The sequence below is a fragment of the Panthera onca genome, chromosome E3, assembly GCF_046562875.1.
Source record: "Panthera onca isolate mPanOnc1 chromosome E3, mPanOnc1 haplotype 2, whole genome shotgun sequence".
NCBI lineage: Eukaryota > Metazoa > Chordata > Mammalia > Carnivora > Felidae > Panthera > Panthera onca.
Window position 1 is genome coordinate 1,461,730 of NC_138354.1, and position 15,903 is coordinate 1,477,632.

The 15,903-nt window shown below is 64.2% G+C and overlaps 2 protein-coding genes across 5 annotated transcripts in view; one reads left to right on the top strand and one right to left on the bottom strand.

Moving 5' to 3' along the window:
- The window catches only part of ELFN1 (extracellular leucine rich repeat and fibronectin type III domain containing 1), a 66,519-nt gene extending 52,369 nt beyond the window's left edge, over positions 1-14,150 (top strand). For both annotated transcript variants that reach the window (XM_081791663.1, XM_081791664.1), the window contains exon 3: positions 11,268-14,150. In XM_081791663.1, the coding sequence (XP_081647789.1) occupies positions 11,563-14,034 (2,472 nt within the window). In that variant the 5' untranslated portion in view covers positions 11,268-11,562 and the 3' untranslated portion in view covers positions 14,035-14,150. The remainder of the gene's footprint in view (positions 1-11,267) is intronic.
- Positions 3,632-15,903, bottom strand: part of LOC145713293 (uncharacterized) — a 40,540-nt gene continuing 28,268 nt past the window's right edge. The window contains exons 2-4 of one of the 3 annotated variants that reach the window (XR_014136326.1): positions 8,978-9,061; positions 7,410-8,232; positions 3,632-5,860 (exon numbers count right to left, since the gene is read on the bottom strand). Coding sequence is in view for 2 of the 3 variants with exons in the window: in XM_081791665.1 (XP_081647791.1) it covers positions 8,052-8,232; positions 8,978-9,061 (265 nt within the window). In the remaining variant the exon portion in view is untranslated. Of the gene's footprint in view, positions 8,264-8,977; positions 9,062-15,903 lie in introns of all 3 variants that reach the window. The other 2 variants (XM_081791665.1, XM_081791666.1) reach the window with 2 other exon arrangements.

Here is a 15,903-nt window from a genome sequence, read left to right on the forward strand (position 1 = left end):
TCACCTTGGCCCTTCGAAGCCCCCCTGAGGAGCTCTATTTATAACCGCGGCATACGGACCACGCTGGATCTCCCAGCTCAGACATAAGCGGGAAGCGCGGCACAGCCAAACGCAGCCCCAGCCCCCCGCCCCCTGCACACACAGGGGAAGGCCCGCCCGGAGCCGTCCCCGGGCCCACGTGGGGGACCCCAGCACCCCTGGATCTCAGGGACTTGGGGTGCGGCTGCCGTCCGAGGGGACCTACAGTCACTTCTAGCCCCAGGGCTGCCCAGGGAGGGTCCCCGAGCGCCTCCAGAATACAGACCAGTTGGGGGGATGGCATCGAGGGGAACGGAGCCTCTGCTCCCCACCGAGAAGCGGGGGCCGGCCGCCAGAGCAGACTGGGACGGACCACGAACCCGGCCACACCTGTGCGTGGCGATGGGCCCTCAGGCCGGCCACGGTGCCCCATCCTAAGGGGACACGGGACATTCTTAGAGCACATCCGTGTCCCTCCCGGGCTGGCTCCCCAGCTCCTGACGGGGCTTCCTTTCCTTCCGTCATGCCGTCTGGCTGGGGCTCCGGCCGTGCCCAGGAATACTCATTCTCAACCCCTTGGACTTGGGAGCGCCCAGGACGGGCCTTCCCTCCGTGCTATTTGTAGGGGAGGGAGATGAGAGGGGTCTGGCTGGGTCCTGCCCACCCACAGCTGTCTGGAGGGAGCCCCACCCCTTTGCAGTCTCGGTTTAGGGTCAGAAAACCAGAGGGAGGCGGGGACAGACCCACGCCCCAGTGTCCTGCCCCCAGGCTGCCCTCCCAGCGGCCTCCACCTTCTGTCCCCCCAGCCCCATGTTGGGGGACAGGCTCCGGTCTGCTCTCTGGCAGAGCATCTGGGTAACGGCAGAGCCAGCCCCTTCCAGATCAATCCCGTTCCTGGTCTTGCAGCTATAATTAATGTGTGCTGTGTCATTAGATTGATTTTTTATGGACTCTGAGAGCTGGCGGGGGGAGTGGAGGGGCAGCTGGGGGCTGGCTGCAGCCCACGCCCCCTGGGAACGGTGCCACCCCAACGCTCAGGCTCCCGGGGCCTGGCTGCACCGCCCGGACTTTGCACAAACCCTGCCCTGTCCGTCTGTCCCCAGACCCTGGAGACGGCCGGAGCCCCACAGGGCCCCCGCGGAGCACAGAGTGGTGCACACGGGACGTGTTTCTCGTGTGCAGATACCTCGGTGAACCAGGAGGTCACTTGATTGTTGCCACTTCCCAGAGGAGAGAAGACATAGGCTGAGAAAGTCTAAGTGACTTGGTAGCGGAAGGGTCACGCCCCACACTTCCCGCCTCTGGTGAGGGGTCCCGCCCGGCCAGCATGCTCGCAAACACCCCGGATTCTGAGGGCGAGGAGCTGCCTGTGACAGGCGGGGCAGGCGAGGCTCGGGGTGGGGACACGGGGCTCACCCGACCCCTGACATCAGGTTGTTACCCGTGGCCACGTAACGAGCCACCCTGACCTCGTGGCTTTGTGGAGCAGGCATCCACGGAGGGCTGGGCTGGGTGGCTTGTCTTCATGCCCCAGCCGGGTGCTCTTTCTAGAAGCCACCCCGAGACCCTCCCACACATCTCAGGCTTCTGCAGCAGGCGGTGTCGGGGAAGCGGCTTCTCGTCGGTGGCGGCTGCATCCGAGACACGGAAGTATTGCCCCCAGGGCGGCTGAGGGCCGTGTCCGGGACAGACAGCATGGTCAGCCTGCGTGGTGTTAGGGCCACCCAGACTCGAGGGGCGTGGAGACAGACCCTGTCCCGGGCAGGGGAAGGTCGAGGCCCCGGCACGGCGAGCGGCAGGCACCGTCTTTCGGGAACATCCTTCCTGTCACAGTGGGTTCCACTTTGCTCCTCCATCAGAGTGGACGTTCTGAGAGGGGCCTCTGCTGGTTTTGTCCTCCCCTGTGCCCCTGATGCCTGACCGATGTCCACCTGTCCACATGTGGGCGACGACGAATGTAGGTCCAGACTCCCCTCAAGGGTGCCCTCACGATCCTAATGTCCTTGGGCGCTGGGGTCTCCCAGAGGCCCGCGTGGAATTCACCAACTCTGATGCCTGCCAGGCTGGTGCAAGCTTTGCCAGCAGAGACTTCTCTGGGCCAACCGCGGATCAGGAGAATCTAGAATGCACAGAAGATGAACCAGGGGTGACATTCACTTGAGAAAACGACCATTCACTTGACAACGTGGTTCGCGGTATTTGCCTACACGGCTTCCGGGAGCCCCTCTGCCACGGAGGGGCCCTGAGCTCATGGGCCCGGGAGGTCCCCCATCAAAGGCATCTCTTGACTGAGCCGGCTGCCACCGTCTGCAGGAGATCTCCCCCGGCAGAAGCGAGAACGGCCCCGAACCCCAGGAGGCAGAGGCGGTATGGAAAATGAGACCCCACGCGGATCTTGCCCGTAAAGACTGGATCAGAAATCCTCAATAAGACACAAGCAGACCCAATTCCCCAGAACATCAGAGAGATAATCTGCCATGATTATGTCGGATTTGTCAAAAGAACTCAAAGATGGCTTAATATTAAAGAAATCTATTAATATAATACAGAGCATCAACAGGTTGGCCAGGATGCCATCTTCATAAACGATGGGAGGGAGGTCTCTGAAAAAACCTAGCGCTAGTTTCTGGTTTTAAGTTAACTGCTAAAACCAGAACGGAAAGGGTACTTTTTCATCAAAGAGTAGATGTCACTCCCTGGCCACCCTCGTTCTAAAAGATGAGATTTTTTTCATGATTCCTGTTCAGAAACTTTTATTAAAAAAACCCAACAGGGCCCTTTATCACTGTCCAGAAACGCTAGACATAGCAATAAGACACGAAACCGAATTAAACGGGATGTCTGTGGGAAAGGATGGCAGTTATTTGCAGACAGTCAGATTTGAGACCCAAGGAAGCCACGAGAACCAACTGAAGCGATAATTTGAGAACTCGGCAGAGGTACAGGGCTGGGTATAAGGCAAACATACACAAATCAATGATTCTCGTCTGCACCAGCAGCCGCTAGTCAGAAAACATAATGAAATAAATGGTCCCCACTCACAACGGAACAACAGAAAACCCCACGGGATTCCCAGGAATAAATTTACAAGAAAAATTTGAGATCATTATGAAGGAGGCTGTAAAGTTTTCCCGAGAGACCAAAGGGAAAGCAGGCGTAGTGGGGTAGGCTGAGCTGGAATGTTACGATCCCTAAGGCTCTTCCGAAATTAATTTGTAGGCTCAGTGCACTGCCGTCCGCGCCTTGGCAACGTGGTTTGAAGTCATTCTGAAAGTTCACCCGGAAGGATACCCACCCAGAGCAAGGAATCTGGAATGCGGGGAGTGAGAACGGATGGGTTTCGCCCTAGATACGGAAGCCTGTTACAGAGTTGCAAGGATTTAACGGGGCTGCTAAGGTGTCACGAGAGGGGCCGGGGGCCACCGATGGTACAGAATAGTCTCCAGACAGAGACCTCCTTGGTGGCCTTACAACCTAGCAGGAATGCTTGGCGAGTGAAAGAGCATCCGTTAATAACTGCACCAGAGCAACAGGCATAAATGGGAGATGATCCCTGGAAAGCCACGCGCGTGGCTGGGCTCCTTCACAGGTGATTGTGGCCTGAATGTCTTCACAGGCCCCCTTTCCCTCTGGGAAAGGACATCCCAGAGCCTTCAGCCCACGGTCTGACTGATGGGGAGGGACAGACGGGAAGTCAGAGCTTTGCGGCACAGGGGCATAGTGGGGCAGCTTTGGGATTACAAGGGGGGACCGCAGCCCCAGTCAGGGGTCTGAACACAGAGCACGTGGGGGTGGACTGGTGATGTGCAGGGAGGGGTTACGTCCCTGGCGGGGAAACAGCGCCTTAGAGAAAATGTGAGAGAGGCAGGCCGACCGTCGCCTTCTAGGGCAAGGTGGGGGCAGTGAGAGGCAGGCCAGGCAGGGACCGTCACCGCAACGTGGACTCTCTTGAGGGAGCTGGGGAGCCACGCGGGGTTGAAGAGGGAGGACAGGCTTGACCAGACTTGCGCTGTGGGAAGCACGCTGCCGTTGGGCTGGGGGATGGGGCCTCACGAGTCAGCTGAGGGGACAGATTATTCAATACGTGCTGGCAGGACAAATTTGTTGCCTATTGGTGGGGGCGGGGGATTGATTTTACGTCTTCTTCACCCAAGTCAAATACCTTCCAGGTGGATTGAAAGTGAAACGGTAAGAATTCAGACCGTAAGGACGTTAGCAGATAGAGGTGACGTCTGCTCCTAGGGTGGCTCAGAGTTCCCTCAGCTGCAGAGCAGAGGAAGCCGTGCGAGTGCACGTGTGCAGGTTTGATGACGCACAAAGGAAAGATAAGAGTCTGGGGGCCCGGGCCTGCCCGTGCTGCCGGCTTCCCTTCCAGAAGCTTCTTTCCTGGGACGCGAGCTTGACGGTGATCACCTGGAAGTCTTTTGTCGGGATCCCAGGTGTTGTGATGGAACTTTCCAGAAACGTAGGGGAGAGAGCCCCGTTTCCGGTGTGGGAACACCCCGGCCGCCGAGGGGGCCGTGCTGGCTGTTCTGCACCTTGCCTGGGAGTCTCCCCGAGCGCCCCTCGCCAGAGCGGCCGTTTCCCCCCAGCGTGGCGCCCACCGGGGCTCAGCCGGCATCGTGGTCGGCCCTGGTGCCGCGGATGTGTCCTGTCCGCCCCAGCCCGTGTCGCTGTCACTGATACTTCTGACGCTGGTCTTTGCTTGGTATCTGATTACCCTCATTGTAACATTTGAGGGTTAATTGCTAATTTATAACCTCTGCTTGGAAACCAGGCCCCAAATCTTGAGTACAATTAACAGCGGCCAGGAAATGTGCTCTGATGAAAGAATCATAGGAACGGAGACTCGGGCAGGACCTGTCCGTGCAGAGGCCAGGCGGGTGAGCGGGCTTGGCCGTGGTCATCGGGTCTGCGGGCGTGGCCCGGCCGGTGGCTTGTGGGGAGAGGGAGCCGGCGTTCTGTGTGGACGTCCCGCCTTCCGCCGGAGCTCGGACAGGGACAGGACTCCCCGGCTCTGAGAGGGCTCCCAGAGTTCAGGGCCTTTGGAGGTCTCGGTTGCACCGGGGAAAGCAGAAGCGGCAAGTCTCTGAGGTCCGTCTCAAACCAGCCATCCCTCAAAACAACTGGAGAGATTCAGGTCAGACTAAAGATAGAACTTCCTGGCTGCCAGGGTTAGGAGGGTGTGATGGGGAACAGTGCCAGTGTCCTTTGGACACCCAGACCCTTGCCTGGAGTCAGTGACATGCTTCCTGACGGCCGGGGGTGGACCGGTGTTCCTGGAGAGGGTCATGTGCCCATGGTTCCTGGAGGCCGGCCAGCCACCCTCCTCCCCGATCCCTGCCAGAGCCAGAGCAGGAAACCATCGCAAAGTGATTTCTCCTTCCAATAGTGCCATACATCATGTTTTTTAATTTAAAAAGATGCCCAGTGGAAGCATAACAGACCATTAAATGTTGGGGTCCCTAATTAACTCCGGAGCAGCCTGGAGCTGCGGGGCCTGCTGGAGGAGGGACGGTGCGAGCCCGGCGTCATCCAGCCCCCAGCCCTGCCCGGAGCCCTTCCCGCCGTGTCTGCTGGACCAGGCACCTGTAGCCCGCCGTCCCGGGCCAGCACCTCGGCAGGAGTTGGGGCCAGAATCTGCATTTTTAGCAAGCGGCGTGATGGGCGCTGCTGGGCCATCCACTGTCCTTCCTCCGGGAAGATCTCGGCTGCTGGCTTTCCCTTTTGGGGCCTGTTTCCATATCCATCTTACGTCTTATCGGGGTGACACCGACCCCTGTGTCTCTGGATGTCAGAGAGGTGGCTCCGTATACAGGAGGCACTCGCTTCACACGGGGTCCTGGAGGAAATAAGAGATCGCCTCTGTTTGCACACTTCCTGCTCGTCCCAGACTCTGGCCAGGCAGGGCGAGGCCCCTGGGCTCAGGGCTCCCGTGGACCGCCCACGTCGGGCGCTCCACACTCTTCCCAGGCCCCGTCCCTCGACCTTCGCCAGCGCCCTCCGCCATCTCGCGGGGAGGACGCGTGGCGCAGGCGGCCGTCTCCCGGCCTGCCTCCCAGAGGACAAGGCCAGGGCCAGCTGAGGTCGGGGGCTTGCCAGACCGACCCTGTGGCCAAGTCCTGAGGATCCGGCCCTGCTGAGTCAGCACTGCTGGACCGCCCGCCTCGGGAGCCCGTGCCAGCCTCCTCGGGCAAATGGGAAGCCGGCGTGGGGAGGGCGGGCTTGACGTGGGCGACGAGCCTGGAGACGGCCTTCACGGCACTGCCGCGGCGTGGGCACGAGGGCGGGGGGCTTGCTGAAGTGAAAGCACCCACGAGGCCCGTCTAGCTGGCCTGCTGGGTCCACCCGCACTGCCCGAAATGTGCGTTTCCCCCCACCCCCTTCCCCTGAGGCCAAGGGGCCTCTCCAGCGAAGGGAGTGCGCATTTCAGAGCGTGCCTGTACCAGGGAACATGCTGGAAGGTTCAGATAATCTGGTCACGTCATCCTTGCTGTAACACCGCGAAGGGAGCTCCCCAGGTGATCTCCGTTTGACGGAGGAGGAAGCGGGCCCAGAGACGTTAAGCGACTTGCCCAAGGTCACACAGCCAAAGCGTGGCAGACCCAACGTTCGTGCCCTGGCCTAGGAATCCGAAGCCTGCGGCGGGCAGGCCCCGCCCCGCACGGGCTCTGCTGGCCCAGGCCGTGTCGTCGGCCTGTGGCTGCACCGGCCCGATGTGCCCGTCACGGCCCCGGGGGCTCTGCAGCAGGGCCAAGCTGCAGAGGCAGACAAACATTAGCAGTGAACATGATCTATCGGCCAAACATTGGAGCGGTAAAAACGTATCGATCGATAGCTTTCCCCCCATCTCCCCGCCTCCCTGTGCGCCTGGCCCTCGGCCCGTTTCCCTCTGGATGTGGACAGTCCACTGCTTCAGCAGCAGCCCCAGCCCCGGCCCCGTGCTGGCCTCACGTCGGGGCTCCGTGATTGAGGAGGGGAACGGTATCTTTAGACAGATGTGTTCCCGTCCCAGCGTGGCCGTGGCGATTATGCAAATCCGGTCGTAAGAAGTTTAAAAGCCTGGAACCGCCGTATTTCTTTAGTTCATTAGTGGCAACGCGGCCGCAGGGCTGATGTGACAGAACAGACATGGTGCCAGCCTCCCGGGCCCCGTCTCCGTCGCCCCCTGCGCGGCAGACACGCTCCCGCAGAGGGAGCGCGTGTGGGGGTCTCCCGCCGCTCGGCCCTTCCACGCCGGTCCCGGGGACCCCTGCCACCCCGTCTCCTGCCATGGCATCGCCCACCCGTCACCGCCCACTTCCCCGGAGGGAGGCTGTTCTCTGAGCCTCCACCCTCTCTGCCTCGGACACCCGTTACTGCCCTTCTTTGCCTAACAAACTCCTACTCACCTGCTAGGACCCGTCAAACAGCATCTTGTTGTGGAAGCCTTGCCCGATTGCCCACAATTTCGCGGCACCTTCCCGGCACCACTCAGGCCTCTGTCTCGTCCCCTGCTGGTGCCCCACTGGCTCGTGGATGCCTCGGGGCCCTGACTGTTCCTAAATGCCCCGTGCCCGGCACGTCCACCTGCCGTGGAAGACAGGAGCGGGCACGTGGACGAGGACGTGGCCACCAGGGCTCTCCTGCCGCCCGGACTCAACCGGCAAGGCAGGGGGTAGACCAGACGTGTGTGTGTGTGTGTGTGTGCACGCCAGCCCTGTGCTCGTGCCTGAGTATCTTCCACAGTGTGTGGGGTTTGGGCCCCACTCAGAGCTGCCGAGAGACCGGCCCTCCGCCCGTCTGGGCGGGATGCTTGGTTTCCTACCCAGGGTCCTTTTCATGCCCCACCAGGTGCCTTTCCCACCCGGGACAGGCCCCCTGCCCTCCGCCCACCGGCTCCCGTGTGAGTGCCCCTGCCCGCCTCTTGGCGGTGTGGGGTCGTAGTCACGGGGCCTCCGAGGGGACGTCCTGAGGAGTCCGGGGTGCCGGCACCGAGCCTGGGGTCCAGCAAGCGGCCGGGGCAGTGTGCTCAGGGCGTCCGTCTGTCTGGGTCAGGTGTGCATACGGGAAAACCGCTGGGCACTCAGGCTGGAGTTTTGTAAAGTGATGGCATCGAACACGCATGTATCCGTGGCCCCGCAGGACGGGTCAGAACGAGCGGCTCTAGGAGGCTCCGGCAGTGTGGCCCCAGTGACGCAGGCCGCGGCACAGGGCGGGGACGGCTCCCACGCACTAGCCCGAGAAAGCGGGGGAAGGGAACGATCTGGGGGAAGCACACGTGCGGGAGGGGGCTGGAAACCGCTGGCGGCGCCCCGGAGGGGAAGGAGATGGGGCAGTGGCTAGCGGGTACTCAGGTCGAGTTGTGTCTATGGGAGGTTCTAGAACTATGCTGCCCAGTACGACAGCCACTAGTCACATTTCTAACACTCAGCAGCCATGTGTGGCCAGGGCCTCCCGGCAGGACACAGAGAGGGAGTTCGGTGGCACGGCGAGCTGGCAGGGAGGGAGGGGGACCAGCAGAGGATCCCAGAGCTGCAGGGGTGCAGGGGGGCGGGCACCTGCATGTCTGGGGCCAGGGGGCTGGTGTGACACAGTTCTGCACATCCCGCCGGCCGGGCAGGCTCTCGGCAGGTGTCCTGGGTACGTTTATTTAACGAGTCACTTGCCGGGCGAGGAGGACAGGGGTGAACGGGGTGGGGGCGGTGACGGAGCCAGCTACAGATGGTTAACGGAGGAACCGGTGAGCCCCGGGAGGAAAGGGCAGTCCCGGGGATGGTGCGTGATCCCAGCAGGACCTTTCTAGAAAGCTGACTCGGGCTACTTCCCATGGGGTGCCGTCCTGTCCCCCTTACCCTGGGGTTAACTCCTACTCGGGGTGCTCAGTCCCTGCAGCCGAGGGGCCTCCCGGGGGGACCCGGCACTTGCTGGAGCTGACGCCCAGCCCCCAGCCCCACAGGAGGAGGATGGGGCCACTCACCGCGTGGCCTTGGCCTCAGTTTCCCATCTGTAGAGTGAGTCGTGCGGCAAGATCCCTGGGTCCTCCGAGGCCAGGTCTTGGGGGCTATAAAAGGGGCAGAAGGGACCAGCCACCAGGGTCACACGCCCACTCCTATATCCCAGCACCCGAGGCCAGGTGGGGTGAGACAGGACTTCCCATCCCCCACAGCCTCCAGAGGGAGCCCCTGGACTGGGGACGTACCCCATCCTCAGGGCCCTGCCTCCCTCATCACACGGGCCAGCCCGACGGCGGAGGCTTCAGCGTGTGGGGCTGCACAGGGGAGGCGAGACTGGTCCCCAGAACCACCTGCCACTCACAAGGTGGCCATCTCTAGGCTGTGGCACTGGGGTGGGGGGCTCCCGGGTGGTGGCACACCACGTGCACATGCCCGAACGTGGGTCCCAACGTGTGTGTGTGTGTGTATACTGACCCTCACACGTGCACACCCAGACACACGACCGAGCCCGGCACAAACGTGTGGGAACCTGCCGTGTGCAAGCCGCACGCACACACAGACCCACGCCCCCAGGCGCCCCTGGGAGGGGGGGCGGGGAGAGGCTGGTAGCCTGGGGGCCCCTGTCCCTCCTCCCGGCGCCTGCCCGTGATAAGGCTTCTTCAGGCCCTGTAATCCTCCTTAACTTGACTTTGGGTTATTTTGAGCGAGAGATTAAAGGTGATTACAATCAGCACTGCTGAGGCTCCAGGTTTCCTAGACAGGCCTGCTCGAGTACCTGCTTCCGGGGGCGGGAGCCAGGCCCCGGCCCACTGCCGCCCTGCGCCTCAGTGCACTGGGGCGAGGCCCCCTGGGGGAGGGGCAGCCCGCCCGGGGAACAGGCAGGTGGCCACCGAGTGACAGCGACGGGGATGCGCTCCAGGGGCTCCCCAGGGGACGGCACCTTGGAGGTCACGGGCCAGACCGTGCAGGGACCCCGGCGACCCCTGGCAGTCTCCCTCCTTTGGGGACGGACACCCAAGCGTGCCCCGCCAGGACCCTGCAGCCACTTCCGATCGGGCCCAGAGAGGGCCCGGTGGTTTGCACCCGGGGCCGGGCCAGGGGTGGGTTCCTCCTCGGGTCCCACCTGTCCGATCTCTCCCCGCTCTGCCGATCAGAAAGAGACTCTTCCCCAGGAGCCAGATCAAAACTGTTCTTTATGAAGTTTCCAAAGGGAAGGAAAATCCATTTCGCATCGTTATATTTTTTTCTCCTAATTTAAACCGCCTCAGTGCAGACTAGTTGCAGACGTCAATATCCGTGAAATACACTCAGCTGGCCACCCGCCAGGCCACAGAGCGGTTACAGAGGCCGGCTGTAAATCCAAGCATTAACAAGGAAACACATCCCCATTCGTCTGTCCTGAGGGAGAAATACGGGGGGCGGAGGGGGCGTCCCGCAGACCGGACATCCTCCCACGGGTGGGGGGGGGACGGCCCCGTCCTGGGGAAGCGCGGGGTCTGGAGGGACAGCGGCCACCATCACGTCACATCGTGTCTTGGGCGTCGTTGGCGGAGCCGGGAGGGCTCGGCCCTTGCCTGGGTCTGGGGAGGGGGCGTGGGGGGCCTGGGGGAGTCTTCGCAGAGCCACCCCTGCCTTCCGGGCCTTTCTGCCGGGATCTACCCACACAGAGTGGTGACACCCTCCAGGGCCCCGGAGCCAGGTGCAAAGCCTCGGGGACCATCCAGCTGGCTAACTGGGCGAGACGGAGGAGCCCGGGCCCAGCCCAGGAGAGCTCCGGCCCAGAACCTAGCTGTGCGCGGTGCCTGGATGGTGCCGGCTGCGGCCTCCCAGCCCCTTCCCCGGAGAGGAGCCGGAGGGGACCTGTGGGCCCTGGCAGGATTTGCGCCCTGCCAGCTGCGGACCCTTGGGCCAGGGCTCAAAGCACCCTCTGCAGGCGGCTGTGAGTGCTGTGAGTGCCCTCCCCGGAGAGGACGTCCCTGTCTTCCCTCTGTCACGAGGGAGGCACTGAGCCAGGCACACACGGTTCCTGATTCTCCGGGGCGACCCTAACTTTGAGCCCGACCGAGCAGGTGCAGCGGGGCCGGGGAGGGTGGGAAGCTCCGAACTGGGGCTCCCTTTGGCTTGCTCCCCGCCCTCAAGACAGCGTGTACTGAGCACTTCCTGTCACCCTGCGTCGTCCTCGGGCTCCCCGAATGCGCCTCCTTGTTTTGTCGGGCGGCTCAGCTGAGCCTGGCACGGGGCCACACCTGACCCCCGGGCCTCCCGCGGCCGCCGCGTCTCCTGACTGCCCTCTCTTCTCTTGTCTTGCCGCAGGACCACGGAGCTGGAGGCGAAGGGTGGAGCCGTCGGGACGCCCAGGCCGATGGGGGAGGCGGCCACGGCCTCGGCGGGACGCGGGCGGATGACCCGGGGCGTCCGGCAGTGAGGGAGCACGCCCACTGCGCCACCATGCCGTCTGGGACAGGACGCCCCTGAGAACGCAGGCAGCCTCCCCCCGCCCCCGCCCCCCCCCCCCCCCCCCAGGGGCCGGCACCCAGCCTCCCACCCGGTCCCCCCCCCCCCCCAACCCGGCAGGCAGAGCGGGGGGGCTCCCGCGGCGGCGGTCCCCATGGCCGGGTGCCGGTGGGGCGCGCTGTGGGCGTGCGTGGCGGCCGCCACCCTGCTGCACGCGGGCGGGCTGGCCCACGGCGACTGCTGGCTGATCGAGGGCGACAAGGGCTTCGTGTGGCTGGCCATCTGCAGCCAGAACCAGCCGCCGTACGAGGCCATCCCGCAGCAGATCAACAACACCATCGTGGACCTGCGGCTGAACGAGAACCGCATCCGCAGCGTGCAGTACGCCTCGCTGAGCCGCTTCGGCAACCTCACGTACCTCAACCTGACCAAGAACGAGATCGCCTACATCGAGGACGGCGCCTTCTCGGGCCAGTTCAACCTGCAGGTGCTGCAGCTGGGCTACAACCGCCTGCGCAACCTGACGGAGGGCGTGCTGCGCGGCCTGGGCAAGCTCGAGTACCTGTACCTGCAGGCCAACCTCATCGAGGTGGTCACGCCCAGCGCCTTCTGGGAGTGCCCCAACATCGTCAACATCGACCTGTCCATGAACCGCATCCAGCGGCTGCACGGCGCCACCTTCGCGGGCCTGGCCAAGCTGTCCGTGTGCGAGCTGTACAGCAACCCCTTCTACTGCTCGTGCGAGCTCCTGGGCTTCCTGCGCTGGCTGGCGGCCTTCGCCAACGCCACGCACGCCTACGACCGCATGCAGTGCGAGTCGCCGCCGCTCTACGCCGGCTACTTCCTCCTGGGCCAGGGCCGCCACGGCCACCGCAGCATCCTCGGCAAGCTGCAGTCCGTGTGCACCGACGGCTCCTACGTGGCCGAGCCGCACCCGCCGCCGGGCCGGCCGCCGCCCGGCCGCTCCCCGCCCCCGCCGCCCCCGCCGCCCCCGGAGCCCAGCGAGGCCCCGTGCGCCGACGACGAGTGCTTCTCCGGCGACGGCACCACGCCGCCGGTGGCCCTGCCCACGCTGGCCCCCCAGGCCGAGGGCCGGCCCCTCATGAAGGTCAAGCAGCTGACGCAGAACTCGGCCACCATCACGGTGCAGCTGCCCAGCCCGTTCACCCGCATGTACACGCTGGAGCACTTCAACAACAGCCGCTCGTCCACCGTGTCCAGGCTGACCAAGCCCCGGGAGGAGATCCGCCTGACCAACCTGTACACGCTCACCAACTACACCTACTGCGTGGTGTCCACCAGTTCGGGCCTGCACCACAACCACACCTGCCTCACCATCTGCCTGCCCAGGCCGCCCGGCCCGCCGGGCCCCGTGCCCAGCCCGTCCGCGGCCACGCACCACATCGTGACCATCCTGGGCTGCCTGTTCGGCATGGTGCTGGTGCTCGGCGCCGTCTACTACTGCCTGCGCAGGCGGAGGCGGCAGGAGGAGAAGCACAAGAAGGCGGCCGCGGCCGGCGGCCTCAAGAAGACCATCATCGAGCTCAAGTACGGGCCCGAGATGGAGGCGCCCGGCCTGGCCCCGCTGTCCCAGGGCCCGCTGCTGGGCCCCGAGGCCGTGACCCGCATCCCGTACCTACCGGCGGCCGCCAGCGAGGTGGAGCAGTACGAGCTGGCAGAGGGCGGCGGCACGCCCAAGGCCGGCAAGGGCAACTACATGGAGGTGCGCGCGGGCGAACAGGCCGAGCGCAGGGACGGCGAGCTGGGCCGGCCCGGCCCCGACAGCCAGAGCTCCGTGGCCGAGATCTCCACCATCGCCAAGGAGGTGGACAAGGTCAACCAGATCATCAACAACTGCATCGACGCGCTCAAGTCCGAGGCCACCTCCTTCCAGGGCGGCAAGTCCGGGGCCACGCCGGCCGCCGAGCCGCAGCTGATGCTGCTGTCCGAGCCCCTGGCCGCCAAGCACGGCTTCCTGTCCCCCGTCTACAAGGACGCCTTCGGCCACGGCCTGCAGCGGCACCACAGCGTGGAGGCGGCCCCCGGGCCCCCGCGCGCCGGGCCCTCGTCCGGCGGCCCCGCGCGCAGCCCGCGGGCCTTCCGCGCCGAGGCCCCCGGCGGGCACAAGGCCGCGGCCGCCGAGGCCAAGTACATCGAGAAGAGCGCCCCCGCGCCCGACACCATCCTCACTGTGACGCCCGGGGCCGCCGTGCTGCGGGCCGAGGCCGAGAAGGGCCGCCACTACGGCGAGCACCGGCACTCGTACCCCGGCTCCCACCCCGCCGAGCCGCCCGCGCCCCCCGCGCCCCCGCCGCACGAGAGCCTGGGCGGCCGCAAGGCGTCCATCCTGGAGCCGCTGACCCGGCCGCGGCCCCGCGACCTGGCCTACTCGCAGCTGTCCCCGCAGTACCACAACCTGAGCTACTCCTCCAGCCCCGAGTACGCCTGCAGGGCCTCCCAGAGCATCTGGGAGCGCTTCAGACTCAGCCGCCGGCGCCACAAGGACCACGAGGAGTTCGTGGCGGCCGGCCACGCCCTGCGCAAGAAGGTTCAGTTCGCCAAAGACGAGGATCTGCACGACATCTTGGACTACTGGAAGGGCGTGTCGGCCCAGCACAAGTCCTGAGCCCGCGGCCGCCCCGCCCCGCCCCCGCCCCGGAACGCGCGACGCCCAGGGGACCAAAAAGGACCCAGGACCCACCGCAGCCACTTGTAACTCAGAGACTGCCACGAAACGCCACACACGCGCGCGCGCACACACACACACACACACACAGAGGCACGCACACGAGGGACTTCCGAAAACTGTGTCTGGGCGTGGGGGTGGGGGAGGGGAATCTTTTTTCATTATCTTTCCTCTTGGATTCTTCTCTGCCGCCTCGATCTTCCTCTCTGTCTTTATTTTCTTCCTTTTTTAAGAAAAGATAATAAAAGTAAAGTTCTCTTAAAAAGACCTAAAACACCAGACGTGGGGGTGTGGCCGGCGTGGCCTCCCGGCTCCCCCCCCACGATTGCCTCTGTCTGTGGTTTGCTGTGCATTCTCTCCTCGGCCTGTCTCTTGGCTGCTGACTCCGGAGGCCACCAGAGAGAGGCAGAGCCAACGCAGGCGGCCGGGTGGCCTCCAGGACCCCCGCCCGGAGCCCTGCAGGGGAGGCTGTGGGGAGGGCCTTGTCCGGGGGACGGCTGTCGGGGGTGGCTGGAAGGGGCGTGGCCCGTCCCCCCTGTATGCTGTCATCCCGTTGTTCAGAAAAATACTTCTATATTTGCAATGTTTGCTGTAAATCGAGAAAGAGACTATATCTACTAAAAAAAAAAAAAAAAAATTCTACAAAGGGAAAACCCAAATACTTGTACTGGGTTTTTACTATGGGACTTAGGGAGGGATCTGGGGGTTTTTTAATGTGCTATTTAGGGTGGTTTTATCGGGTTGGGTTGGGGCTGGGGTTATTTACAGGTAGGGTCACCACGGAGCCCTCTTCCCAGGACAGCAGGAGCGGGCTGTCGTGAGCATGGGTGGGGGGGCTCACAAGAACCCTGGGAGAGGTGAGCAGTCCACCCCGGGCTGGAGGACGTGCAGAGGCGGGTGAACGGTGGCTTGTGTCCGGTGCGTGCACCCAAGTGCGCACAGGCCGCAAGCCGCGTGGGTGTGAGTGGGCAGCCAGGGACAGGGGCCTGTGTGGGTTTGCGGGTGAGTCGGAGTCGAGGCGAGCCAGCCTCGGAGCCCCGCAGCCGGACGCACGGACGGGTACCTTGCTCACCCTGCTGTGCTCCCACATTCGGAGCCAGGGAGCACTTTGCGTGTGTGAACCGCGCGGTTCGCACTCTCCAGAGAAGACTGGATCCTGACGCCCCGCCCCCAGAAAGCCCCTCCCCGTGGCTGGTGCAAGTATCCTTACCACAAGGTCGCAGGCTCCCCCTTGCCACATCTGGGCCCTTGCGCCCAGCACCAGCCGGGGTCCAGCAAAGCCACCTTCTCCCAGGGGAACCGGGGGGGCCCGGGGCGCTGCGGGGAAGGGGCGTCTTGCTCTGGCCCCTCCCTCCCTCTCACAGCCCCGGGGCCGGTCCTCCTGCACACGCACGCACGTGTCCCCACCACCGCTGGCCTGCCACCCCAGGCCCTCCTCCCTATGGCCCACACCCGACGCCCGGGGCAAACCTGTTCCCCGTCTGTATTTCTGACAAAGACCCAGTAAGACACTGGCGGGGGCGGGGGAGGTGCTGGGACTGGATCCCAGAGAGCAGAGTGACGGAGGCAGGTTTTCGGGATCCGGTAGGTCAGCAGGAAAGGGCTCAGGGCTGGGCACAGCCCTAAGACCAGTAGCCTCTGCTTGAGCACCTCCAGTGACAGGGAGCTCACCCCTTCCTCAGGAGCTGTTTCCAGCTTTAGGCACCTCCCTGAGACGGCGGGGAAGCCAGTGCCGGCCCCCAGGGCCCAGCTGACTCCCAGGCCCCGGCAGCCTCGCAGCGCTGTGCACAGGGCCGGTCTGCCCCCAAC